The sequence below is a fragment of the Brassica napus genome, chromosome A2, assembly GCF_020379485.1.
Source record: "Brassica napus cultivar Da-Ae chromosome A2, Da-Ae, whole genome shotgun sequence".
NCBI lineage: Eukaryota > Viridiplantae > Streptophyta > Magnoliopsida > Brassicales > Brassicaceae > Brassica > Brassica napus.
Window position 1 is genome coordinate 1,641,330 of NC_063435.1, and position 26,850 is coordinate 1,668,179.

The 26,850-nt window shown below is 35.3% G+C and overlaps 8 protein-coding genes and 1 non-coding gene across 9 annotated transcripts; 5 read left to right on the forward strand and 4 right to left on the reverse strand.

The window, feature by feature from the left end:
- Nucleotides 1-1,442, reverse strand: LOC106364983 (transcription factor PRE2). Its single transcript, XM_013804451.3, has 2 exons — nucleotides 1,046-1,442; nucleotides 1-380 (listed from the first exon to the last, which is right to left on the reverse strand). The coding sequence occupies exons 1-2, from the start codon at nucleotides 1,169-1,171 to the stop codon at nucleotides 225-227; spliced, it is 282 nt and encodes a 93-aa protein (XP_013659905.1). The 5' UTR covers nucleotides 1,172-1,442; the 3' UTR covers nucleotides 1-224.
- A 2,952-nt stretch (nucleotides 1,443-4,394) lies between these two features.
- TRNAV-CAC lies at nucleotides 4,395-4,468 on the forward strand. Its single transcript has one exon. It is a non-coding gene; the product is annotated as a tRNA-Val (tRNA).
- Nucleotides 4,469-5,262: 794 nt separating this feature from the next.
- Nucleotides 5,263-9,593, forward strand: LOC106364984 (peroxidase 56-like). Its single transcript, XM_013804452.3, has 4 exons — nucleotides 5,263-5,592; nucleotides 5,678-5,863; nucleotides 6,001-6,166; nucleotides 6,502-9,593. Exons 1-4 carry the CDS (start codon nucleotides 5,359-5,361, stop codon nucleotides 6,906-6,908), a joined length of 993 nt encoding a protein of 330 aa, XP_013659906.2. The 5' UTR covers nucleotides 5,263-5,358; the 3' UTR covers nucleotides 6,909-9,593.
- LOC106364609 lies at nucleotides 7,459-8,124 on the reverse strand. Its single transcript, XM_022699081.2, has one exon. The coding sequence runs from the start codon at nucleotides 8,122-8,124 to the stop codon at nucleotides 7,762-7,764; it is 363 nt and encodes a 120-aa protein (XP_022554802.1). The 3' UTR covers nucleotides 7,459-7,761.
- LOC106367186 (40S ribosomal protein S9-1) lies at nucleotides 9,462-10,657 on the reverse strand. The gene is made up of 3 exons (XM_013806906.3): nucleotides 10,507-10,657; nucleotides 9,900-10,281; nucleotides 9,462-9,811 (listed from the first exon to the last, which is right to left on the reverse strand). The coding sequence occupies exons 1-3, from the start codon at nucleotides 10,532-10,534 to the stop codon at nucleotides 9,628-9,630; spliced, it is 594 nt and encodes a 197-aa protein (XP_013662360.1). The 5' UTR covers nucleotides 10,535-10,657; the 3' UTR covers nucleotides 9,462-9,627.
- An 849-nt stretch (nucleotides 10,658-11,506) lies between these two features.
- On the reverse strand, nucleotides 11,507-12,416 carry LOC106364608 (50S ribosomal protein L27). The gene is made up of 3 exons (XM_048748545.1): nucleotides 12,159-12,416; nucleotides 11,949-12,073; nucleotides 11,507-11,874 (listed from the first exon to the last, which is right to left on the reverse strand). Exons 1-3 carry the CDS (start codon nucleotides 12,253-12,255, stop codon nucleotides 11,626-11,628), a joined length of 471 nt encoding a protein of 156 aa, XP_048604502.1. The 5' UTR covers nucleotides 12,256-12,416; the 3' UTR covers nucleotides 11,507-11,625.
- Nucleotides 12,417-15,067: 2,651 nt separating this feature from the next.
- On the forward strand, nucleotides 15,068-16,431 carry LOC106367185 (gibberellin-regulated protein 4). The gene is made up of 4 exons (XM_013806905.3): nucleotides 15,068-15,313; nucleotides 15,483-15,521; nucleotides 15,619-15,652; nucleotides 16,032-16,431. Exons 1-4 carry the CDS (start codon nucleotides 15,248-15,250, stop codon nucleotides 16,211-16,213), a joined length of 321 nt encoding a protein of 106 aa, XP_013662359.1. The 5' UTR covers nucleotides 15,068-15,247; the 3' UTR covers nucleotides 16,214-16,431.
- A 2,749-nt stretch (nucleotides 16,432-19,180) lies between these two features.
- On the forward strand, nucleotides 19,181-22,124 carry LOC106364988 (amino acid transporter AVT1J). Its single transcript, XM_013804455.3, has 3 exons — nucleotides 19,181-19,587; nucleotides 20,673-21,283; nucleotides 21,498-22,124. Exons 1-3 carry the CDS (start codon nucleotides 19,428-19,430, stop codon nucleotides 22,017-22,019), a joined length of 1,293 nt encoding a protein of 430 aa, XP_013659909.2. The 5' UTR covers nucleotides 19,181-19,427; the 3' UTR covers nucleotides 22,020-22,124.
- A 604-nt stretch (nucleotides 22,125-22,728) lies between these two features.
- LOC106367184 (pentatricopeptide repeat-containing protein At5g15280, mitochondrial) lies at nucleotides 22,729-26,477 on the forward strand. The gene has a single exon (XM_013806904.3). The coding sequence runs from the start codon at nucleotides 22,849-22,851 to the stop codon at nucleotides 26,317-26,319; it is 3,471 nt and encodes a 1,156-aa protein (XP_013662358.1). The 5' UTR covers nucleotides 22,729-22,848; the 3' UTR covers nucleotides 26,320-26,477.
- Nucleotides 26,478-26,850: the final 373 nt, after the last annotated feature.

Here is a 26,850-nt window from a genome sequence, read left to right on the forward strand (position 1 = left end):
TAATATAAAAGGATCTCAACTTAATAAGCTGAAATATAATTTATTGTAATTAAAGCTTATTAGTTGCATAGCAAAAGATTATCGAATATGAACCCTATCTAGCTCAACTTGTAATCAATATATAAGAAACATGAATGATAATTAAGCAGAAACCCTGATGGATCAACCTCTCGCAGGAGATTGTAAATGATATATAAAGCACAACTAGCCAACATATATCTTAGTTATTCATTAATCAAGCTCCTAATAATGGCTGCTTGTGGGCTATTAGGATCAATGGTCTCCAGAAGCTGAGACAACCGATCACTAAGGTCATCGGCTTCTTTGTGCAAGTTTCTTATGTAGTTGCAAGTCTCTTGTAACACTTTCGATGCTGATACCTATACATTTTAAAGAATGTACATTTTATAGTCAGACCCCAAATTATATATCCAAACAGTATTAGCATGGAATAATTATGTGACTTATGTAATATGTCAAAAAGATCGAGATGCATACTGCTATAGACATATACACTACAATATTATGCATTGTTATGATTTATGAATATAAAGCTTAAGATTAGTGCTCGTTACTTGCAAAATTAAAGAAACCGGCATATTTCTTATTTTTGTGAAGCTCGTCCTTTTCTTGTTTCATACTAGAAACTAAGATAACTAAATCCAAATACGAAAAGATTAAGTCGGTGTTGTACATAAATGTATTGAATTGATAGTCCGTGAAGCAACATAGTCATCTCACATTCGATGCAATTAATCAATTATATAAGTGAAATTAGTTATAATTAGCTTAATGCTGAAGTTAGGGGAAATATGTTCCCCTCTCCTCAAAGTCCGGTTAATGGTCAAACGTCTTTTAGAAACTTTAAACTGCAATCTCCCATACATAATTACTATATGACTATAACGCATTATGCTCCAACATGTTGTATATGTGAATTTTTCATCAAACATAGTAACTAACCCTGAGTAAATATCTTATCATAAAATTCAAACTTAAGTATACATAGAAGCTTATACATATATGTATTTTTAAAAACATTTACCGTGCTGGAACGACGGTTCTGACGAATCTCTGGAATGGACTGTCGGAGCTTAGAGATAAGATCAGTGATCTGATCATCGCTAATCCTTGACGATGAGCTTGCTTGTCTCGACCTTCTGCTAGACATTTTTTGAATTTTTTATATAGAGATTGTATATATATCCAGTAGAGTACTCTCTCTTTTTTTGTTATCTCTTGTGGGTTAGAAAAGAAGTAAAATTGTTTGTGCTTGTCGAAAGAAAGAGAGAATTAAGAAGAAAATGGTGTAATTATATAGAGGGCAAGGACCACTTCTAGAGAGAGATACATAGAATACAATAAATTTAAATATGGATGTTGGATATGGCGAAGACAAGTGCATAAGAGAGAGCAGTGGTTTGGCATTGGAGTTCTGGATACAAGACACGTGAATTACCATAAATCAGATTGTGATGTATATATATATATATATATATGATAATACATGTGTGTAACTAGGATTAAAATATTTGTCGTACATGAAAAGGTTAAATAGAACCATTGCTTTGAGCAACGGTTAAATAGAACCAATTCTGAATTCCCCTCTTGGTAATGACATATATGAGGATGTACTATTAAATTTTAAGACCTAACGAAACGACCACAAGATCCAAAAATAAGGAGATTAATTTCCACAATTTGTAAATTGTTATCTGAAATATGTTATATAAGCATAGAAAACAAATATTTGCATTGGGGATCCATTTCTGATTTCAACCAATAAAACAAAGAACATTAAAATATTGTCACTTGACTTTATAATATAAGGATATAATACTAGTGTAAAGTTTGTCATCTAGAGTATGGGAGAGGGAGAGAATCAATTATATATCCGATCGATGATACGTAAAACCAAGAAGATTTTGTGTATCAGTTATAGTCATATGGGTAAATAAAAACAATGACTTCACTTAGGTCATTTGAGACCACTAGGGAGCATACACTATCCTATAATAAATCACAGGGGAGGGGCCGGTTTTTGTCCAATCTATATCACGTGTATGTGTAACTCGATAGATTGTGTATGCTTACGATATTTATTTGCATATAATATATACCAATATAAACTTTATCATATCACCAAACCCAGTTACTTCGACCATTTTCTAAGAGAGGTAAAATTTAAACTCGTATTCCTCATATGATTCTGCTAAATATATATACGCCATGGTGATGATATGCAAACATATAAATGAAAGATTATGATAATAAGTAGATGCATGTATATATTTAGAAAACAAGGAGATGGTGTGATGAAGTGTGCATCAAAGAAAAATGTTTGTTGATGAGCACACAAAGGTGGGACTATTTATGTTTTTTAAATTTCGAAGTTAATTTTGTTGTAAACAAAAAAAAAATTTTAACCTCCCATGTGATGATATGACACTCATTTCTCCCTCTAATCAGGGAGCATCCATATACTTTAAGCTCCTCCTCCCACATGACATTTTTTGTGTCTCTATACTTCTATCTAACTGTAGCAAGTTAAACCTTTGGTTTAAGAAGTTTAAGAAGTTTGTTGTGCTACAAATTATACATAATTAGTTATATATTACAAAACTGTTATAGTATTTATACTGAATATTTACATCTGAAATGTGTAAATACTGTAGAACTTTTATACAGTTTCAACATCTCAATTCCTTTTATCCAATAGGAGAGTAGGGGGAGTCAGAGTCACGACCCCCCACTATATATCCACAACTTACCGCAATAGTTTTTGTTTTGGGGGTGCAATAAACCTGTAAATGTCTATGTTTTTACTGTAAAAAGAAGAAAATCAGAATGATGCATGCTAGGAATCTCGTGTATGAATTACGATAGATCTGGATGTAATTTATAACTAAATGTATGACTAATCCACTTATCATTGAGTAATTTAAAATTGAATATTTATATATTTAGCGTTGTATTAAGGTTTAAATATTGTTGATTTGGATTTTTTTTTAAATTGATATATATTGTTCATCTTGGAGTGTGGTTAGATGAGCCTCAAATTCTCTATTATCATTTTTTTTTCTTACAAATAAGACAAAGGAAAACATTTGAAATTATAACATTATTTCATGTCTTCTACTGTAGAGTGATGAATTTTTTCATTCCTTGCATTGACAAGGTGTATATGCCCGGAATATGAGAATTAATTCAAGCTATGAAATGTGAAGACAACTTACACTTTAAAAATATTTGGTGATACTGTATCATTTTTCTAGACACTACCGATATCCTAAGGCTCAAGGCACTCTACAAAATTATCCAAACTTCTGGAAATTGACATGGCAAGCTGTGAATGGCCCGAACATAGCAGAAGGGTCTTATTCTTAACCAATATATAAATTACGATTAGCTTTTATCAAAATCGGAGGACTAATTTAGCATGTCAAATAGCAATTGACTTATGAATCTTATTATCCTAACTAACTATGCCTTTTTGTCTTACATTTTTGATAGATATGATATAAGCAAATCATCGAGGAGAGGGACGGGTGTTGTTGGAAATGTAGACATTGATTGTGAATGCTTGTCTTCGTCTGTTTGTATTATAAATGTCTATCGAATATGTACCACAATAATGTTGTCTCGAATTTAAATCTTAGGTTTCTTGTAACCAACGACACACTTCTGTCATAATAATATGAAATACTTACGACTCCATTTTCCCTGTCGATATTTGGTGTTTGTAGTTCGTAGAGATCACCCTATGCTAATTAATCGTGTCTGAATTCTATAAATGTATATAGATGTATATAAGTTTTTGTGTTGCTCAAAAAAAAAAGTATATAAGTTTAAGGGTTTTTCATTAAAAAAAGAAAGAGTTTAAGGGTTTTAATGGGCTTGCTAGGTTAAGCTACCACTTGCTCTATCAGGAGTTCTTTACTTTGAAAAATTTACTCAAAGCAAAATAGGATAACAAATGAATTACAAATTACCAAGAATAGCCGTGTCTGCTTTAAGGCTACTAAACTAATGATGTATAGCTTGCAAACTGAACAAATAGATTAGAATATATGCCCAAGAATGACGCGTACAAATCTAAAAACAGTCTAAATTTCTATTGTAAGTATTTTGTTTACATCCGAACAAACAATACATTAAGAATTCCGACATAAAAAATGACTAACACTTTAATCCAAATATAGCATTAATGAATCACAGTATATGATTTCTTTATCTATATTTCGATACAATTTTTATCCAAATTATGCAATGAAGTGCACTGAGGAAGAAGAAGATAAACGTAACGCGGCATGTGGGGGAACTCTCACCACCACATCAGCAATAGCATTTAACATTTTGATATGTAGCGTGACGCAGACATTTTTACCATGAAAGTCTGGGTGGTGTAGTCGGTTATCACGCTAGTCTCACACACTAGAGGTCCCCGGTTCGAACCCGGGCTCAGACAATTTTAATTTTCTTATTTTCGTAATTTTTAAAGTACTCTCACATTGACACGTTTCTTCAACAAATTAGTTTGGCCATAGCAGGACTAGGAATGCCTTTGCGTCATCTGTATGTGGTTTTATTGGGCTTTATATATTATCAGCCTAGATATGACCACTCTAATGGACCATTCATTCCCGTCTAATATAACTGCATTAATATTTGGATCAAAGACTTCAAAGCATTACGTTGATATGTTACTATCAAGTGTGAGTGGACACTATAGTTGAGTCCAAATAGTTCGTCAAATATTGTCAAAAGGATATTAATTAACTACGTCAAGACTCAAAACTGTTAAGCTGTATATTTTATACTCCTACCGTATTATTGTCGGCTTAGAAGTTCAATTTCACAAGCAAAAGTTGTTTCATTTTTAGTCCTCTTACCTACCAGCCATCGTATACAACTCGGGACGGCTCATGTTGCATTTACTAAACATAATATATCTTTTTGTGGTTTACTTGTCAGTTTCAAGTTAGTTATCGACAAAATCAAGCAACTCATATTCATTTTGAACACCTAATGGACGAAAAGGTCTGAAATTATCAGTTGTCCGAAACTCCAGTCTCTGTTTGTTAGCTTCTTTTTTTTAATATTGCATTAGGCCGCCTTTATATTGTGTACATGAAGCAACCCAATAAACCCATAAACAAACGAAAACTAGATATATTCCACAAACAATTATTGATAACTGAACAAAATAACAAAACATTATACTCGGTCACATCTGTTAATAACGTAAAATATAGTATTCAGAACCACACCTCCCGTGTTAGTATAAATAACAACATTAGTCTTTATCAAAATTATTGTCATCGATCATTGATCAAAAGAGAAGTTAATTAGTAACAAATGGCTGATTTGAAGATGAATATCTCTTGTTTCTTCTTCATTCAAGTACTATTGTTGTTGTTGCTCTCTTCCTTTCCTCCAACCAATGCTCAAGGGTTGAAAGTTGGGTTCTACGACAAGACATGCCCCAAAGCCGAGGCTATTGTTAAGAAGTCCGTCTCCGATGCCATGAAGAATGACCCGACAATTGGAGCTCCTTTGCTCCGAATGTTCTTCCACGACTGTTTCGTTCGGGTAACGTTCTTTCTTGACAACCCTAATGTAGAAATCGTTTTTTTTTTGTACTTTATCGATCTAATGAACGTACCATGATGTTTAGGGTTGTGATGGGTCGGTCTTGCTAGAGCTAAAGAACAAAAAGGACGAGAAGAATGCGCCTCCTAACCTCAGCCTTCGAGGGTTTGAGGTCATAGATAATGTCAAGGCAGCTGTAGAAGAAGAGTGTCCGGGAGTTGTTTCTTGCTCTGATGTCTTGGCCCTTGTAGCTAGAGACGCAGTTGTTGAGGTACGTATAAAATTTATTTAAGTTATATATAGTGGTCTAGTATATATTTGCTCGGCTTCACGGAATCTTCGTCTATTACAAGTATCACTTGACTACGATCTGAAGAGACCATGAATATACTAATCAATACATTTCAGCTCGATGGACTGTCGTGGGGAGTTGAAACGGGAAGAAGAGACGGTAGGGTTACAAACATCAACGAGGCCAGATCGAACTTACCATCACCTTTGAATAATATTACAAGCCTTATCACCCAGTTTAGTTCTAAAGGCCTCGACAAGAAAGACCTCGCCGTGCTCTCAGGTATGTTATAGAGTCAAATATTCATAAAAACTATATTAGAACAACGTATCAAATAATTAATATTGCATATTAAACAAGAAAAATATTTGTCATCAAGTCTTACTTAATTTTCTAAAAGACCACCAGAAAATCTCAAAACTATATTTTCATTCTCAATTTACTTTTGTTCAACTATGGTTGGTTATTCTATACAATTTTTGTCTTCTAGAAGGCTCTGAAGATTAGTCTTAACTTCGGTCTAATATCTCTCATATAAAATGAGTTCCAAAAAAAAAAAAAAAAAATCTCCCATATAAAATAAAATCAGGCTGAATATATATAATACATTTTGATAGGTGGACACACGGTCGGGCAGGGACATTGTCCTTTAATCCTAAACCGGCTGTACAATTTCACCGGGAAAGGAGACAGCGATCCGGACTTAGACACGGAATATGCAGCCACCCTCAGAAAAAAATGCAAGCCCACGGATACCACGACGGCTCTAGAAATGGATCCAGGAAGCTTTAAAACATTCGATGAAAGCTACTTCAAGCTCGTGTCTCAAAGAAGAGGGTTCTTTCAATCTGATGCAGCTCTTTTAAACAATAAAGAAACTAAGTCTTACGTTCTCAAGCAAATGAACAGTCAGGGATCTACTTTCTCTGGGGATTTTGGTGTCTCTATGGTGAAGATGGGTCGGATTGGAGTTTTAACCGGTAAGGCCGGGGAAGTTCGGAAGAAGTGCAGAATGGTTAACTAAGTATAGATCTTCTTGTGAGATTGTGATTATTTGCATTGTGATTGTTTGTGTATTTTCTCTTGAAGAATTATGAGTGAAATAAACGTATCAATTGTCTAAAATGGAAAGTAAAATTGTAAAACAAACTATGTCAAGTTTTTTTTGCACAAAAATTAATATGGAGGATGTATTTTTCTTTCAAATGAACTAGTATCATATAAATTCCCACAGGATGTTATTTTATATTTTGATTTTCAAGGCATTCATCTTAATTAGACGGTATATGATACATATCAAACTTAAAAAAATTGGTGTTTCTGAATATGCTAAAGATTTAGAAAACACTCAATATACTATTTTTCGTCTTGTAGTTAACGTTGTTGTTTTGTATCATTAGTGGCAAACTATAATATTAATTTGCTTTATAAGGAGGAGTCTACTTTTTGACTAGTATTTTTGCATTAATCAGATGATTCAGATCTTATCTTTAATTCAAAGTATATTTTGAATTTTAACTCTAGCATATGGCGATATACATACGTATTACATAATTAATAGTTTTACATGCATATATAGAGAAACAGAGATTATATATGTAAGAAAAAGTCGAGCATAAAATTTCATGAGCTCATGTATATATACATTGACGGTTTATATACACATGACATTATGACAAGAAAAAAGACTCTCTAAAGAGTTCTTCCAGAAATAAAACCAACAAGAAAAACAGAAACATTAGAAGAGAAAACGCAGAGGACCAAATCACCTGCACAATACAAAAACGATCAACCAAAGTTAATATCATCATCAGATGCACACAGTTTGATTGATCGATCGAGAAACAGAGAGATAAACCTTTGATCGATGAGAATCATCACTGGACAGCGTTAACGGATCTCACTTTCCCACTAAGAGGTGAACATGGCAGACTCGGCCTCGAGATCAGGAACAGACCGAGACGAGGTGGATGATGAACGTATCGTCTATTCTCTAGACTCGCAGCTCTGGCTTCGACGAGAACACAGAGGTCTTCCTCTCTGATCTTCAAAACCTGGCTGTGTACTCGCTCCTTACCCGTCTTTCCCGTGACCGTAGGAGCTGCTCCCCAACGTCCGACAGATCTCGGAGACTCAGTCTCAGCTTCCGATGATCCGCTGCTCTCTGTTTCAACCTCTTCCACCATCTTCCTCGCTACTGCCTCCATCTCCGACCAAGCTTCAGCTTCTCGTCTCGTCATCGTTTAAAAAAAAAAAAGATTTGAATCTTCGGAAGTTAAAATTTATTGTGAACTTGTGACAGACATGTGAAACAGAGCTTCTTAATTTATATACACGGGAAGAAAAACGGTTATTGTTGACGTGTCGGTATTGATGACGTCATTTGATATGTGTACCATAGAGGTTTTGACACGTGGGATATTAGCTGAGCCTGTCGGAAAGAGAAATCGTGTGGACCGGATCTCTCTGTTGTGTTGTTTGACCAGATGAAATGAGACGTGTGGAAGAAGTGGAAATCGGATCTGAAAACGACCAGATCCGAAGCCGTTTTGTTCGGCATTTTTCCAACACTAGTTCGATAACTTCCAATTTTACAAAGACTATAGACCATGTCATCTCCATAATAATCCCTCTTAGATTTGGTTTCAAGAGCTAACATTTTCTAAGCTCTATGTTTTTATTTTGGGGACAGATGTAGGTTATTTTTCATATTTTATTTATTGATATCAGATATTTGCATCTCGTATCATACCATTAAATTGCGTATTATTGTCAATAGATTTTTGAAAAAAAAAAGTAATTAGCAGATATATATATATATATTTTTTGATCAAAATTAGCAGATATATATATATATATACATAAATTATAACAGTTGCGTTAATGTGATAGTAGATGGAATCCAATTGGAACATTTAACATTTTTGAAAATGTTTTAACATATACTACTAAAGTTATGTGGTTATTGTAGATATATTTTCTTAATATTAACAACAATAAAATTATAATGGTCGCATGATTGGTAATGGAAAGGCAGGGTAGGGTCATATCCATCGGCAGATATTCAAAATTATAAAAAATCAGAGTATCTCATTTCCAAAATTATAAAAAATTAGAGTATCTCATTTTCTTAACTACGTGGAGAAATGGGATTTGTATCATGGCTTACATCGAGTGATAAGTCATACTACTATCTTCATTTACGTGTCTGACTAACCTACAGCAGCTTGAATCTTTCAAGCATAAAAACAATTATTAGTATGATGAGATGGTTTCCACGTAATCCGCATGTAACGCGTGTGCTAAGTAAACACCAAGTGTTAGTAAGCAACTGTACTGTGCATTATATAATCACGGACGGCGATATCACTAAGAATTTTTTTTTTTTTTGATCAACAATATCACTAAGAATTTAAGAATAATAAAATAGGACTTAAATAAAATAAACTAGTGTTAACAAGGCCTAAGGAAAACAACTAATGTTATATACTTATAGGGTGCTAAAGATAAGGACATAGCATGAGCATCCATTAGAGCCAAGAAATTATTTTCGGGTTTAAGCTTTTGCAAAAAGATGAGTATAATTTTTGTGGGTCTGAAAATAAAAATATAACTCAAAGAAAGGTTCTGACACACAAAGAAACCACGAAACAATCGTCTGAAAATGAAGAACAAAGTTCAAGACTAAAAATATCAAAAAGCAGATCGCTTCATAGCTAAAAAGCTGCGGTGAGAGTTAAGATTTACTCTTCGTCATCACCGTCTGCGTCGCCACCAGAAGCTTTCTTGGAGGCAGACTTCTCATTCCTTCTCTTCACTCTTCCTGGACGGCCACCACCGAAGGGACTGGTCAACGCAAAGTCGATATGCTTCTGCGAGTCAAGTCTCACCATGAACGATGGAATGTTCACCAATTGCTTCCCAACCCTTAGACAAAAAAACCCAAATCAAGATAACTAACAAAGCCCATTAAGACATTTAAGCCCATTACGACATTTAAGCCCATTAGTAATACCTGATATGCCTCTGCCTGATGAGGACACGGGAGTGATGGATAGACTTAGCCATACCAGACTTGAACACAATGGTCTGAAGACGACGCTCGAGGAAGTTCTCAACGGTCAAGGCCAAGACGTAATCGAGCTTGTTCTGGCTCTCATCCAAAAGCCCGTAACGGTTCATCTTACGGAGAAGGGCTTCACCTTCGAAGATCCTCTTGGGATTCTTCTCATCAAGAGTAAGAAGATCTCTAGCCGCGTTACGGATGCGGCTAAGAGAGTATTGGACTCTCCAGAGCTCACGCTTGTTGCGGAGACCGTACTCGCCTACTAGCTTCAGCTCGGAGTCGAGACGCTCCTTCTCGAAAGGACGTCGTGGGCCCTTGAAGGTCTTTCCATCTATTACAACACAACACAGATTATCAGCAATAAGACAAGATCTTCAGACAGGATCTATGTCAATGTCTCTAAAATGGATTCAATCTTAGAAGCTACCGAATCACAGACGCAATAAGATAGATCATAGGTTTACTTATTCTAAATCTAAGTATACAGTAATCCTAGGTAGATTGAATTGAAGATGATTGATAAGATAAATGGCAATGGAAGGAGGGAGAGACTTACAGTTACGGTAGTAGCAAACGTGCACCATGTTTTGGTCTTCTTAGTGAGAAGCGGCGGTCTTGAGAGCTAGGGCACGTAGAGAGGTTAAGAAGGAGACGAGTTCCTGCTTTATATGATTGTTTAAAACCCTAAGTCTCGTGGATTTAATGGGCCTTTCTGGATATAGTGGCCCGTTTTAATTGGAATGTAACTCTATTGGGCCTTTCCCTTGGGTTCACTATATGCTTCATTTTTCAGCTTACTATATATAGTATATTAACTTGTTTGAACCCAAAAAAATTGTGATTTTACTTTTTCATTTGTGGATTAGTTTTGTACCAAAGGATGTTATTTTGCACATGTCTTAATGTTAGATCAATATAAAAAATGATAATTGCAATATTAAAGATGACATACTGTATAATTTATTTTCTACCAAACGAAATAACTTTTGTTTAAAAATGAGGTTTGCACTAATGAAAAGAAAATGCAAAATAGAGGGAAATAATTCAAAAATTGATGTGGGTGACAAGTGACAACTTGAGAAGAAATGGGAGGAAACTGCTTTTAATGAGTAAAACAAGTTGGCTCTTGATTGCACATTATGCCCGAAAACAAAGCTGGCTCGCCATACTCATATACTGTATATGATTACTACTAAAATTGAAAGCGATAAGGTATCGTTGTCTTACTTTCGGATATACATACAGCCGCAGACTAACGTATCTAACATAGAAAAATAAGATAAGGTCAGTAACCAGTTTTCTTACTGGAGTTCTATTAACAACCTTTGATTGGGTACACTCCGGTTGTTGTAACGAGGATTGTTTTGTCTTTAGTTTTGAACTGAGAGAGTGGAGCTCCTATTAAGTTTCAATCTATTACAATATGTTAGTAGATAGTGTTGTGCTTCTTGTTTAGCTCGCATTGGAGGTAGAGTCAGGGACGTATACAAGAGCCTGATGCTTGTACTTTTATGGGGTCAATATTTGATGATCTTTTGGACAATTGAGCTTATGCATTGGCGTAAACAGCATATGTTATTGAATTGAGTATTGTTATACCATCGTCTTTTTTGTCAAGAGATAGTATTATCTAACAAAAGAAAGGCACATTTAGATTGTTGAATCAATGTCTTTTTCACGACGACGAAGAAGCTGTCTCCAATTCCATCTTAGTCGAAGCAGCTTTTGTGTAGATAGGGTGAAGAACATGACCTCCCTTAGGATCAACGTGGATCCATTTGCGACCAGTGATCTTGTTTTTCTCGAACCTGACTCGTCCTTCCTTCAATGCAAACAGAGTATGGTCCTTCCCGATGCCAACATAGTCTCCAGGATGAAACCGAGTTCCACGTTGTCGGACTATTATGTTTCCCGGTATCACATTCTGCAAAATCACACGAACACACTCATATTGATTTGGTTCTCTTCATCCTAATTAGCTCATTGTTGTAAAGTTACCTCTCCTCCGAACTTCTTGACGCCGAGATTCTTGGGTTTAGAGTCACGACCGTTCTTGGTGGAACCAGCGGTTTTCTTAGTAGCCCAACGCTTAAACACCAAACTCAACCCACTTGATGAACCATCTTAAACAAACAACAACAACAACACAAGTTAGTTAACCAGGAAAGCTGATCAAACACACACAGAGAGACTGATAAGTATATATACCGGAGATGCCACTGCCATTGTAAGCAGGGACCTCTGTGATTAGTTCCCTCAAACTAACTCTTCTGCATATGGATGCTGCTGAGTTCAAGAAATTCATTTTTTTTAGCAGAATCTGCTAGCAACAAAGAGCATAAAAAGTACCCAAAAGAGAATCAAATTCAATACTAAGTTACAAATACCTTAACTCGAAAGCGCGAGTGAGAAGACGGCCAAGGAGAGAAAAGCCTTAACTCGAAAGCTCTATTTTGCAAGTTGTCAATTATACACACATAGGGTCTTCACGTTTCAGTTTTTTACATTATGACCCCTACATTTTCATTTGGATCAAAGATAATAATTTTTTTTTCGAAATTAAATTTGCCTTTGTCGTTTCCGATTTAATATTTCACAAGATCATAATTATTTTTGACAACATTGTAACACAGAATGTTTCATTCCGTTTTCAAATTTGAGTTTTTTTGGAAGGAAACCAACAGTACTCCCTAGGTATGAAAATTATCTCAAATGTCTTGCAACTTTGGTTTGTATGTGTGAACAAGTTGACATGAGGATCACTATCTCTTATTTCTTGTTAACACAAATTGGTATGAAAAGTTATATTTTCATCATCTGTACTGTATGCATCCATGTGTTTGAACAACTTGACATGATCTATAGACTTTTTTCGACAGTAATCAATATCCATGTGATCCATCACATGCTTTGAAGTCCTTACTATACAATTTTTTTGAAATGTATATCCAAATGTTTTCTTTTAAAGGGTCCTACGGTCCGTGCTTTGCCGTGCCGTTCCCCGACCCTACATGTTTCTTATAATAACCCTCGTAATAATTTTTTTGCCACACCAATTATTTTCATTAGTTATTTATTTATTTTCTAAATGTATATAGTGTAAGTCAAAATTTGAAAGAAAATAGCTGAAAATATCTTCCATGTAATATATATATATATACATTTTGTAGCCATATTGCAAAACTAACCTGGTAATTTTCTCATATGTTCTCTATTTAACCGGATCCAAAAAAAAACTGAAAACTTATTAACAAAACCAAATTTTCTATTCATTTCATAGTTTACAAATCAATATACTAAAAAATTGAGCAGACCTACGTTATAAAGTTATCCTCGGTGAGGTTAATATCCGTTGTCATTTCTTACAAGTTTTTAATTTTTTGTACACTTTGGGTATATTCATTTTTCATTTACTATTTTTTTTCGGTCATGTATCATTAAGTATATTTATTTCTAGTAAATAATGATTTCATACGTTATTACTAAAAAGATAATATATCCTAAAATCAAAAATATCCGTATGTTCCCTCCTTTTCTCCGAGCACAGTGGCTTAAAACAATAATTGGCGAGAGAGCATGTGGAACTGAGTGAATGCACATGCCTTCTCTTTATCTTCTTTTTCAATTTTTTTAGTATTTTTACGGAAAAACAACTTTACATGAATTGATATTTTACGCAGTACACAAGTCGGTATGTGCGTGCATGTGTATTTACGGTTTTGTTGTTGCATATGTCTTTCAAGTTGCATAAATCGTAATGTTCTTGCATTTACGAACAGGTATATCTAGTGGTGGAATTAGTACTACTACTACCTATGTGTTTAAGGTTCACTTTTAAGAATAGCATTACGAACAGGTATATCTAGTGGTGGGCCTCGCCCCTAGTTGGTTGTTCAGATCTTGCGGAGATCTGTTGTGTTTGTCGCTTCATACCTAGGCGTTCTATGGTCGTCGTAGATCAAGCCGTTTCCGGGAGTGTTAGCAAGTGTCTTAACTTGCCGGATTATGAAGGTTCTGTTTCTGGGTTCTTGAGGTGTTTTCTCAGAATACTAGGAGGAGGTGGTTTAGCGGTGGTCTGGCCGAGGGCATTCCCTATAAGCTCGTGTCATAGAGGCTCTTTCGGACAATCTCCCTGTTATTGTTAGACTTGTGCGGGAAGTTTGAAAGATTATCACTTATGTTAAGGTTGTAATTTTTCTTAATCTTGTATGTTGTCCCGTTGTGGGTTCTAGTGCCCGGAGATATCTCTATGTTCTGCCGGTTTAGCTAACCACGGAAGGTTCTTGTATCCGTTGGTTTCTGTTTGGTTTGTGTTGATCACAAACTTTGATATCAATAAAATCAGTTTGACGGGAAAAAAAAAAAACATCAAATCATCAATACAAAGTTACAAACTAAGGATTCATACTGTATCTCTTCAAAAATGAAGTTTGAATTGAAAATTCAAACGTATATCCCTGATATCATAGTTTAAAACATCAGAAACCACATAATGTGCTTTACTCTTTACCAAACAACTATAAGGGATCTAAATACAATACTAAAGAAGTTTTAAACTAACTACATGAGCGATAGAATCTTTAAACCAAACTAATTTATCCCGATATGTGGAACCAAAATTTTGATCCCCACATTTTTCTTCATACATACACATGCAGTGAAATGAAACTGGAGAAAGCTCATCCACACGTGAGAGCTTACACAAATGACTATCCAGGGTTTGAAATTACTCAACCCAGTTGAAAAATAGAGATGAAATTCAATAGCGATGCAAAATAAGTTTTAGTTTGGTTTTCTTTAATTAAAATGAATGTAAAAATATGTAGTCACTGAAAAAGTGAAAAGTATACTACAATCCGTGAGAGTGAAAACATATGAGTAATAGCAAAAAAAAAAATACAATGTATAGTATCTTTCTTAGATTTTAAAAACTTTAGTTCATAAGATATTACAAAAGTATCGAATTCAAGATATATTTAACCTTTCTGGCGTCATTAAAAAAAAAGCTTTTCTTAAACCATGTGCAACCATCAACCACAGTTACCAATAGCAAGTGACTAACACCGTAGGAAAACGTGGCCGACTATAATTGGAAGGATGCGGTATTTACGATACGTATTGCCGCATGGAATAATTTAATGGTAACCACTGAGTGTATATATAGCTTATATGCAACATCAGAGGGTCCTCAACCAATACTCCTCTCTCAGTACACATCTTTTAAAAGCTCAAACAAAAAGAGACCAACCTAATTTGAGTAGATCTAGAGGAGTGTTTGGTTCTTTAACAAAACAAAAATGGCTAAGTCATGTGGAGCTCTCTTCCTCTTGGCCCTCGTTGTCTTCTCCTTGCTTCAAACCATGGTAACATCTCATGTCTAAACTTCTTACATTGTTTCTTATTAACGATTAAAAACCCATATATTTAATCTGTCCTCTATAGCAGAAGATAATGTTGTTCTATCATTGTACCTTTGGTTATAATATTTAAGACTACCTTAGCTAAATGTACTTGTACTGTTTTGGTCTTTAGGTAATGGCCTCAAGTGGATCTGGAGGGAAGTATAACCCAGTAAGTTTTCTTGATAAATGATTTTTTACATATTAATCTATTAACAAGTGTTTTTGATTATTTACTAATGATTTTTAACCTTTGGGTTAATTTTCAGAAACGTTATGGACCAGGAAGCCTGAAACGTTCCCGTAAGTGTTTTCTTCACTACTATCTTGTTATATAATCTGGTTTAAATTTTATATATTGATCCCCAAAAAGCCAAATCCATGATTAAGTTAAGGAACTGTGAAGTAAAGAAGTTCAGCAAAACTGTTGAACAAGTTGAGAGTGGAGGAGTGTTGAGTGGACTGTTTGGTCAGATCCGTAGACTATCAATTAATTAAAATATTGACTAATTTACCCCTAAATAATGGTCAAAGTAACCAACTGTCTTGGGACACACAGACGGTCAAAACACATGATTATGTCCTTTCTTTTTCATCATTTTACCTTTCTTTTCCCTAGATTCAGTCATTTAAATATCTAAAATGTCGACTAATTTCAAATTTGATTATGTGAAATGGCCAGAATGCCCAAAGGAGTGTGATAGGAGGTGTAGCCAGACACAGTACCACAACGCCTGCATTTTGTTCTGCAACAAATGCTGCAGAAAGTGTTTGTGTGTGCCTCCGGGTTACTATGGGAACAAACAAGTTTGCTCTTGCTACAACAACTGGAAAACTCAACAGGGTGGACCAAAATGCCCTTGAAAATCTCCCAACCGTTTTAACATTATCGTTCCTTTTTTATAATAAAAGTTTTCGATGATGGTTATGTTTCACTTTGATCAACTGTTATTTCTCTTTTTGTTTCTCGTTATTTTATTCCTAAGGTTGTAATGTTATGTCACTCCTTTGGGATTTTGTTTGTTTTAAATCCTTAAAAGAATATGAGAGTGGCCTATGAATTAATGATATTTTCATAAATATTTTGTGTGTTTAAAGTATGTTTTCGAAAAAGAAAATACACAATTACCGACATTTTCAAAAGTAGAAAATAAAAGAAAGAGAGCATACGAAATGGGAGACGTACTTAGCATTGACCCCTTAGCCTAATCCTTAAGGCCCATCATTGGTTTATAGAGCCTAATATTGAGAAGCCCATTATTGTTCTTTTGCACGATGCCAAAAGCTACGCGGTTGCGTTTGTCGCTATCATCTCCATGACGACGAAGCGGGCAGAACGTCCTTGATACTCTTTTTAAAGAGAGTCGCAATAAATTAGGACAACAATCGGTGCGTTCATATGAACCACAAACTTACCAACAGTCTATCAGCTTTGTGCTTTCATCATCACCCCACGTTACAATAAGTACTTTTTTTGTTCAAAACAACAAGTACTTCAAGGGATAAATTTAAAGAGCAGGTAGGCTTATTGCTATTTAAATACGACAATAATGTTAAATACTTAATTGAGATATGTAACTGCTTTTGGTACTTGCATAATAAACAATTAGATATAAACAAAAGCAACTAAGCAAGTACTGTTGTGTGGACAAATGAAACGAGTTTGATGTTGTGGTTTGCACATAATAATGTAACTAATCAAAGGCCAAAACTTAAACTGTCGTTGCGACAAATGAAACGGCTTCGCGAAATTCTATATCGTACTAAGCAATAACCATAAATATTCTAGGAATACTATAAATTACTCCATTCTTCTATTGGTAATAATTTAACATTTCTTTCAGCCCACGTGTCACTTTAATTTGGGGTCTACCACTCACTAACGCAACTTTTGTGACTATGGTAGCGGTTAACAATGTTTCGAAATAATCATACAAACTTTTACAAATCATTTTAAACCATTTCAAACTTCTTAAAATAAAAAACTGATTCCAGCTAGTGTTTACGTTGCAAACGGTTCCATGTAGATAAATAAATATAAAAATTAAAATTTTAAAATAGAAATATTATAAAAAATATACACACATTTTATATAATTAATTTAAATTCACAAACAGTATCCTAAATAAACATAATATTATTATAAATTATATTATATTAATAATCATTATATTTTATCACAATAGTATACTTTATATTTTTATAATATTATAATATGTTAATATTAGTAATTTATTATTAAATTGCTGCAATATTTCATAATCAACCAGTCACAAATATTTTGCAAACGTAAAATTTTCAAACGTTATGCCAGTCTATAAAACGTTTAATAACACTTAGAACCGCAACCATCTGCATCTGTAACTACAACCGATGCGTTTGAACCATTCGAACTTTTAGTGTAGAGCTAGAAACATCTCCATCGCTCAATTATCTCGTGGATTTTTAAAACCAAATAAAATATATTTTAATTATTAAGTTAAATTAAATTATTTAAAATTTAATCCATTTATAAACTAAAAAGTGTAAGAAATATGTTAGTTAAACATGAGAAACTATTTTCTGTCACTACCCCCTTTTTCTATATTGGTAAAATACTCTTTCTCCAGTCAATCGCACTTACGTTATTTTATTGTGATATTTTCCCGTACAGTTGTTAACAATCTTTTTTTTTTCATTTGACTGAACTATTAATAAATTATTTTCTTGATTAGCATACCAAACTCACTCTGAATTTAGCTTATATTAATTTGGTCCTCGTTTATATTCTACATTTGTACGATATATTAACTTGATAAAATATAATAGTTTCGTCATATCCTAAAGATGATTCGACACAAATGTAGATAATAGATAGACGACTGATAGGTGTATTTGGTTAGAGTCTCTAATACAAATTGCATATTTTTTTAGTTGAATTTGAAGTTTAATTATTATTGGAAATGATTAGGAACATTCTTAAATTTTAAACATGAAAATTTAATACTTGAAACAAATAGAAACTTGCATTGAAGATTTCATATAAGTAAGAGTTAAAAAAGTGATATTCTCAAATCGGACGCATTATATACACCTGCTGTATTATGATCCTAGAAATATAAGTTTAGATTAAAAAGATCTAGAAAAACGATAAAACAACGAAATTGTTTATTTTTAAGTTATATTTGTTATTTTATACATTTGTATACATGATTACATACGACTATTTATACCAAGCAAAAAATGACTGACATTTTCTAGATTTATAAATATAAAAGATCTCAAATATACGAACTAATATGCAAAAATGACGGTTTGGGTAACACAAGATTTTGTTGAGAACTATATATAACTCACTATCAGAACATTCTTTATAAGAGAACTAATTAAACCATTCATTTTAAAAGTACATTAATATTTTGCCTTTCATTTTCAAAATGTTTTCAGATTTGTTGCTATGAAAAGCATGACATTTTGTGGACACTAACTCAAAATAAAGAGAAAGAATAGGAAAGTAATCCGGATTGTCATTTATATATGTTAAGAAATCACAGAAAATACAAACGAGTGATCTATGATAAAACAACAAACATGTAGGAGTAATTAGGTAAGTTTCCATATTAAAAAGAGAGAAAAAAATGATTTGGGAAAGCATGAATTTAAAGAGAGATGAAATGTGGTCATCAAGTCACTTACGCTGAAAATAACTGGGGGCAATTTTAAATACGTAACGTGAGAAAAGCATAGGTTTGTAAATTTTACCGGGGACCTCTTAATCATAAGAATCCCATATAGAAGTTGCGGTCAATGTATTGTGAAAATTAAATAGAACCCCCCACTTCTCACACATCTTGTATACATCACAAGATAACATATTGAAGTTAGATTAATAATGTTTATTATTTAAAGCTAAAAATATTGTCGACCAAAGAGTAAAATTAATGAAAAATATTAGGCATTAACGTCGGCTCTACCAGTACTATATATTGCCTTTTGAGTTTATATTCATTGCAAATTCTCTATCTCCTTCCTCTCTCGACCTCTTTCTCTTTATTTGTCACGCCGACATCGAAGGACCAGAGTGTCGAAGATTAAACAAATGATGAACGAGAAGGAAGATATCATGTCGGAGCCATTCATCGTCAAGACGATTAATGATGAAGAAGCGACGCTTCATGATTATGAACGCTACAATAATAATCCACAGGGCAATACCTCTTTCTCCAAAACTTGTTTCCATGGCATTAACGCTTTATCAGGTTTGTTTTTTACTTTTTTCTAAATTTAATTTTTCACGTTGATTTATTCAACACGTTTTATTCTTATCTCCAATTCTATAACTCACGGCCAAGGTTCCAACACTTAGCTTATCAAGTTATCCACATGTGTGGATATATGGTCTGTTTTCATTATAACCATCTTATTCTTTTGATAATTTGATACAAAAAACTAAATTTAGCTACATCCCAGATGCTCTTATTACTCAAGCATTTGACTTTATCTACATCCCAGATGCTCTTATAACTCAAGCTTTTGACTTTATCTTGTATTTAGATTTAGATTGCTGCGTAGAAGTTCAATCTTATTTTTGCCTCATATTTTAAAATTCATTAACTAGCCTTGGTTTATATCATTTGAACCAAATTTAAACCAAATGTAAATCAATCCGAACTTTTGTTTCGTCAAGATTCAGTATTATAATTTTTGATAACTATATATAGGAAGAATAAAGCAAACAAACCAAACATTTGTTTGACTTCCAGTCATGTTTTGGTTAGGTTATTTCGGTTTAAAATAAAAATAGAAAGCGTCTAAACCATTCGGCTGAGTTTTCAATGGAGTATTGCATGTTATTAGCAGTGTGGTTATGTGCCTATCAAACAGGTCGTTATCACAGTATCATTGTGCGTTTAATGATTATAGATCAAACTAGGTTTTGGTTTTACACATGTTTGGCCAGACAATAATAAAGCCATCTTTGCTATCTCTATCCATATATGAATATGCATACAAACAAAAAAACACCAACAAGTGATTAAAAAGAAAGCAGTAGTCCCACTTCTCTTCCAATATCTTAACACAACGTGTCCCTTAGCAAGCCTAACACACTAACAACACTTCTTCCTTATTCCATTTGTGTTCTTCTTCCTCTACAAGGTTCTTAAATCCTATCATATCTTGAAGATAACGATCTTGTTTCTTTGAGTGACGTCTATTTTACGTTTAAAAACAAAACATCTAAAAGATTACAATATTTTTTGACATATGAACACAAACAAAATAACATTTTCATTTGCACTTTGAACAATCAGTTCTTTATTAAACTTTTTGTCTTTGTTTTTAGGTGTTGGTATATTATCAGTCCCATATGCACTAGCATCCGGAGGGTGGCTAAGTTTGATCATACTCTTCATCATAGCCATCACAACTTTCTATTGTGCCATTCTTATTAAAAGATGCATGGACATGGATCCACTTCTCAGAACTTACCCGGACATTGGCCACAAAGCCTTTGGAAACACAGGACGTGTCATCGTCTCAATCTTCATGAACCTTGAGCTTTACCTTGTGGCTACTAGTTTCTTGATCTTAGAAGGTGACAACCTTAATAAACTCTTCTCAAACGTTGGATTCGACTTCATGGGTATAGAATTTGGAGGGAAGCAAATGTTCATCGTCCTTGTAGCTCTTATTATACTTCCCTCGGTTTGGTTAGATGATATGAGGATTCTTTCTTATATTTCGGCGAGTGGTGTCTTTGCTTCCGGGTTGATTCTTGCTTCTATCTGTTGGGTTGGTGCATTTGATGGAGTAGGATTCAAGAACAATGACTCAAAGATGTTTCGTACTAATGGAGTCACTACCTCCGTGAGCTTATACATGTTTTGTTACTGCGCTCATCCGGTTTTCCCAACTCTATATACTTCCATGAAGAACAAACACCAATTCTCTAACGTAAGTTTTATCAAAACATATCGTTTAATTCGAGTTTATTATGTGTTCCAATTTAAAACTAATTGACGATAAATGGATTGATTCAAATCTTTTTTATATATTATCTACTCCCGATGTTCTGGAGCTTTATATTCTCACACGTGCCATCTTTTTTTTTGGTTCGAAGCTTAAACTAATGAGTTTGCATGTTTTATTGTTGGTTTCATTTTTGTAGGTTATGGTTATATGTTTCACAATATGCACATTCATATACGCATCGGTGGCGATATTGGGCTACTTAATGTATGGATCAAATGTTGACTCACAAATAACACTTAATCTCCCAACTGATAAGCTTAGTTCAAAAGTGGCGATATGCACTACATTGGTGAATCCGATTGCTAAGTTCGCCCTCATGGTTACGCCTATTCTCGACGCATTGAGAAGCCGGTTTATGCGTAACAAAAAAGCAGGCGGTCTAGTCCTTGGTACGATGTTGGTTGCTAGCAATGTGGTTGTGGCAATGCTTCTTCCGTTTTTTGGTGAACTAATGAGTTTGGTCGGAGCATTCTTGAGTGCAACTGCTTCGGTTATATTGCCTTGTTTGTGTTATCTAAAGATCTCTGGCAAATACCGAAGACTCGGGCCGGAGACACTGGTTCTCATTGGTATTGTACTAATCGGTATCGTGGTTATGATAACCGGAACATACAAGGCGGTCAAGGACATTTTTGGCCAGGTTTTGAAGTCTCAATAGGTGAAAATCTAGCTAGTTTCTTGAGTTTATTGTGTAGAAGAAAATTTGTAATACCAATACAATAGACCATAGTATTATTCTTTAATGAAAGAAACAGTTCTTAAACTTTTAAACATAATAGTCAAAGTGTATTCATCATCATCATTCATCATAACATGTGCTCCTTGTTTGTGATGACTGATGAGAATGATATGATGGGTTGGACATGATCGGAGATTGACTTGAAACATACTATCACTGGACTTGTCTTTCTCTAGGCTTCATACTCTTATATTGTTAGAGCATCCTGATTCTCTCGTGTATCGAAAAAATATAAAATTATTATTTTATCACAATCTTACTATAAATTTTAAGAAAATAGAAAAATTAAGTAAATTATAATAAGATAAATGTACAATAGTCAGATTTACTTGGATTAATAGAGGTGCAAATAGCGTGGCTGACAAGTTAGCGAAGCAAAGGATCTTGAATGACAATTTTTTTTTATGTTTCACCACTTTGATTATGTAACTTTTAACTACTCTAACTGAGAGTTTCGTTGTGAAAAAATAATAATAATATAGATTAATAAGTTCGAACAAGCCACTATAAAAAGGCCCAAAACTCATTATAGAAGCCCAATCATAAGCCCACTTTTGTATTATTTCGTTAAACACTAGGCCTTTTTACGAGCAAGTATACGACGAAACGCTGCCGTTTCAATGGAATTCGATCCTTCACTGATTTTACTCGACCTTCCTCTTCGTGCGTGGTGGAATGTTCGAAAGCTCAAATTGCAGCAGATGATTAAGAAGAAGACCAACAAACGTCTACCACTTTCCTCAATCGCATGCTTAATCTCCTCTCCTCCAGATACTCTACTCGGCTTAAGGCTTCTCTTCTCTCACGCCGTCACTCTTTCGCGTCGTCCTCCTCCTCCACTACCTCATCAGCTTCGTCCTCTTCAAGAAAGTATGTATCTTCCTCACTCTCCGGAGATATACTGGATCGGTACTCATGGTCTCTTAGTGGGTCAGCGAAGGCTTCATCTTCTCCTCTAAAGGGCTTGCTTTTGGACCTGTCCGATGCGGTTCCCGACATCACCCGCAGATTCAGAAGATTCCACGGCCTAAAACCCGAACAAGTCCTCGAATTGCTTCTGGGTTTCGAATCCGAGCTTCAGAGATGCGGAAAGGTCCGACCTTTATGGAATATTTTCAGATGGGCTAGTAAGCAGCACAAAGGGTTTAAGCACCACTCTCAGGTTTACGAGATCATGGCGTCGTTGCTTATCAGAGAAGGAATGGTTAAGGAAGCTGAGCTCTTGCTGTTGGAAATGGAGAAGGACGGAGAGACGTTGGATAACGAGGTGGTTTTCTGCGATTTGATTCAGAAGTATGTGGATGGTTTTGATTCGAGGAAGGCGGTTATGTTGTTTGATTGGATGAGGGGTAAGGGTTTAGTGCCTTTGAGTTCGTGTTATGAGACTCTGATTGATCATTTGGTTAGAGTTTGTAAAACAGAATCAGCTTATAGAGTTTGTTTGGATTGGGTTGAAGCAAGGGATGAATCATACAACATGAATAAGATTGGGAAAGTTATTGAGTTACTCTGCTTGGACCATAGGGTTCAGGAAGCTAGAGATCTAGCGAGAAAGCTTAGTAACCAAACTAGCTCTATATATAGCAGGATTTGTTTAGGGTATAACGAGAAGCAGGACTTTGAGGATCTCCTGAGTTTCATCCGTGAGGTTAAGTACAAACCTGATGTGTTCGTTGGGAACAGGATAGTGCATTCTCTCTGCAGAAAGTTTGGCTCAGAGAGAGCTTATGTATACACGGAGGAGCTTCAACGCTTGGGGTTTAAACCCGATGAGGCCACGTACGGTATCTTGATCGGGTGGTGTTGTCACGAAGGAGATCTGAAAAGAGCGTTTCTTTACTTATCCGAGATTGCGTCAAAGGGTTTAAAGCCTGATGTGTATAGCTACAACGCTGTCTTAAGCGGGCTTTTTAGGAAAGGACTGTGGGAGCATACTGGTTGTGTTCTGGAGGAGATGAAGGAGAACGGAGTGTTGTTGGGGTTGTCGACGGTTAAGGTAATGGTGGCTGGGTACTGCAAAGCGAGACGGTTTGAAGAAGCTAAGAAGATTGTTAAGGAAGCATCTAAAGTTGAAGATCCGCTAACAAAAGTGGGGTTTGATCCTTTAGCCGTTAGGTTGAAGAGAGACAATGGCTCTGGACTCTCCAAAGCAGAGTTCTTCGATGAGCTTGGGAATGGACTATACTTGGATACTGACTTGGATGCTTACGAGGAGAAGGTGAACATGGTGCTTGACAGATCCGTCTTACCTGAGTTTAATCTGCTTATTGTTGGAGCTTGTGAAGACGGTGATTTACACAGAGCGTTGAGTCTTCTTGATGAGATGCCTCGTTGGGGTCAGAAGCTATCTCGTAGAGGCTTCACTGTTTTGATGAAGAGTCTCTGCGTGTCCCGTTCTTATGTGAGAGTGAGTGTTAGCCTAATGAGGAAATGGCCGAAGCTGGCTAATCAGTTAGACGGAGAGACTCTCAACTTTCTTGTACAAGAGTATTGCAAAAAGGGACTTAGTCGCCAGAGCAAACTTATTTTCCATAGAATGTCTCATCAAACGCATCTTCATATCGATAACGCAACTTACACATCTCTGATAAGTTGTTTCTGTAAGAAAGAATCACTCAAGGATCTACTCAATGTGTTGGACGCTGCAAAAAAGGCTAACTGGTTACCTCATTTGGAAACTTGCGGAGCTTTATGGGAATGTCTCCTTCAGAAAGGACTAGTGAATGAAGCGGTTAAGCTCTTTGAGCGTGTATTCACATCAAAGTCAGAAGCGTGTAGGAGTTTCATGGAGAAGCTCACAGCTCTTGGGTTTTCTCTAATGGCTTACTCTATTGTGGAGAGACTTGAAGGAGAGGGTCATGTTGTGGAAGAAGAGGTGTACAACCATCTCATCAAGGGACTATGTAAAGACAGGAACGATTCAGCTGCATCTGCTGTACTAGACAAAATGCTACAGAAGGCATTTACTTCAGATGCTTTGATAGAAGGACTATGCTTAGCTGGGAAGATGTCTGACGCAGAGAATCAGTTAAGAACAAGATTATCAAATGGTGTTTCCTTAGATAACGATACCTACAGTTTGATGTTTGGAGGTTACTGTAAAGGTAACAACTTGAGGAGAGTTGAGGAAGTACTAGGAATCATTGTGAGGAAGAACGTGATCTGTTCTGTTACGAGTTACAGAGAATACGTTCGGAGAATGTGTTCAGAGCGTAAGTTTATTAGTCTGTTGCTAGGAGAAAGCAATCCTGACGGTGTAATCATCTACAATCTGCTGATCTTCTATCTGTTTAGGGATAAGAATCATAAGGAGGTTGAGAAAGTTTTGCTTGAAATGCAAGGAAGAGGATTCTTGCCTGATGAAGCCACGCTTAACTTTCTTGTTTACGGATACTATTCTTGTGGAGATTATTTGAATTCTCTGAGATATCTCTCGGCTATGATCTCTGAAGGGATGAGACCGAATAAGCGGAGCTTAAGAGTGGTTATCAGTTCTCTGTGTGAGAGTGGAGATGTGAAGAAAGCTATGGAGTTGTGGGAGGTGATGGAGTCAAAAGGATGGAGTTTTGGTTCTTCTGTTGTACAAACCAAGATTGCTGAATCTTTAATTTCGAGAGGTGATATGGCAAAAGCTGAAGACTTTCTGACTTGTGTGACACGCAATGGCCTTATGGCTCCCTACTACGATAACGTCATCAAGAAGCTAACTGGTTTAGGGAGTCTCAGCGTTGCGGTTCACCTCTTGAACATAATGCTAAAGAACCGGAAGATTCCGGATTCTTCAAGCTATGATTCAGTCATCAACGGGTTGTTGAGATGCAGCAGCAACAAGTTGGATGAAGCTAGGGACTTTCATGCGGAGATGTTGGAGCTAGGTCTAAGTCCAAGCGTAAGTACATGGAGTGGTCTTGTTCATAAGTATATTGAAGCGTGTCAAGTTATGGAAGCAGAACGACTTATCAAATCGATGGTTGAGTTAGGTGGAACACCGAGTCAGGAGATGTTTAAGGTTGTGATTGATCGGTTTAGAGTTGAGAATAATACGGTGAAAGCTTCGGAGATGGTGGAGATGATGCAGAAGTGTGGCTATGAAGTTGATTTCGAGACTCATTGGTCTTTGATAAGTAACATGAGCTCTTGTAAGGAGAAGAAGACAGAAGCTGGCCAAGGGTTCTTGTCTAGGCTTCTCTCTGGGAATGGGTTTTCTTGGAAGCGATAACTAATTTTGAAACTCAAGTTAAGATCTTGTACTGTAGCTGCTCTTGTTGGTGATGGAACATTAATGCATGTTTTCTCTTAGTTACTACTACTTCTTGTCTTTGGTTCAAGATGTCTCAATTGTTAATTTTACTCTTTTGAAGGTGACTTTTCAAGGGATTTGATCCGTCACTCACTACTCAACCTCATATATTAAGTTTATAGTCCTTCTGACAATCGATTGATCTGTTTGTACAAAGTTTGCTTGATTGTTTCTCTCTACGTACTTCTTATAGTGAGACTTTCTTAGTTGGTTGTTTGTTGCCAAATTAACTTCTCACAAGTAATGCTTATGTTTTGCCTTTTGTGGGTTAACAGGATTGCATGTTGTTTGGTCTCTTTTTTGTTTGTTTGTTGACTTTTTAGCTGTATGGTTTATTGGTCATGATTAAAGACAATGGATGAGAGGTTAATTACTAAGAGATGATGTGACTGAGACCAGGCTTATAAAAGAGAGTTTTTATTAAGAAACCAAGTTCACTCGTTAATGGTT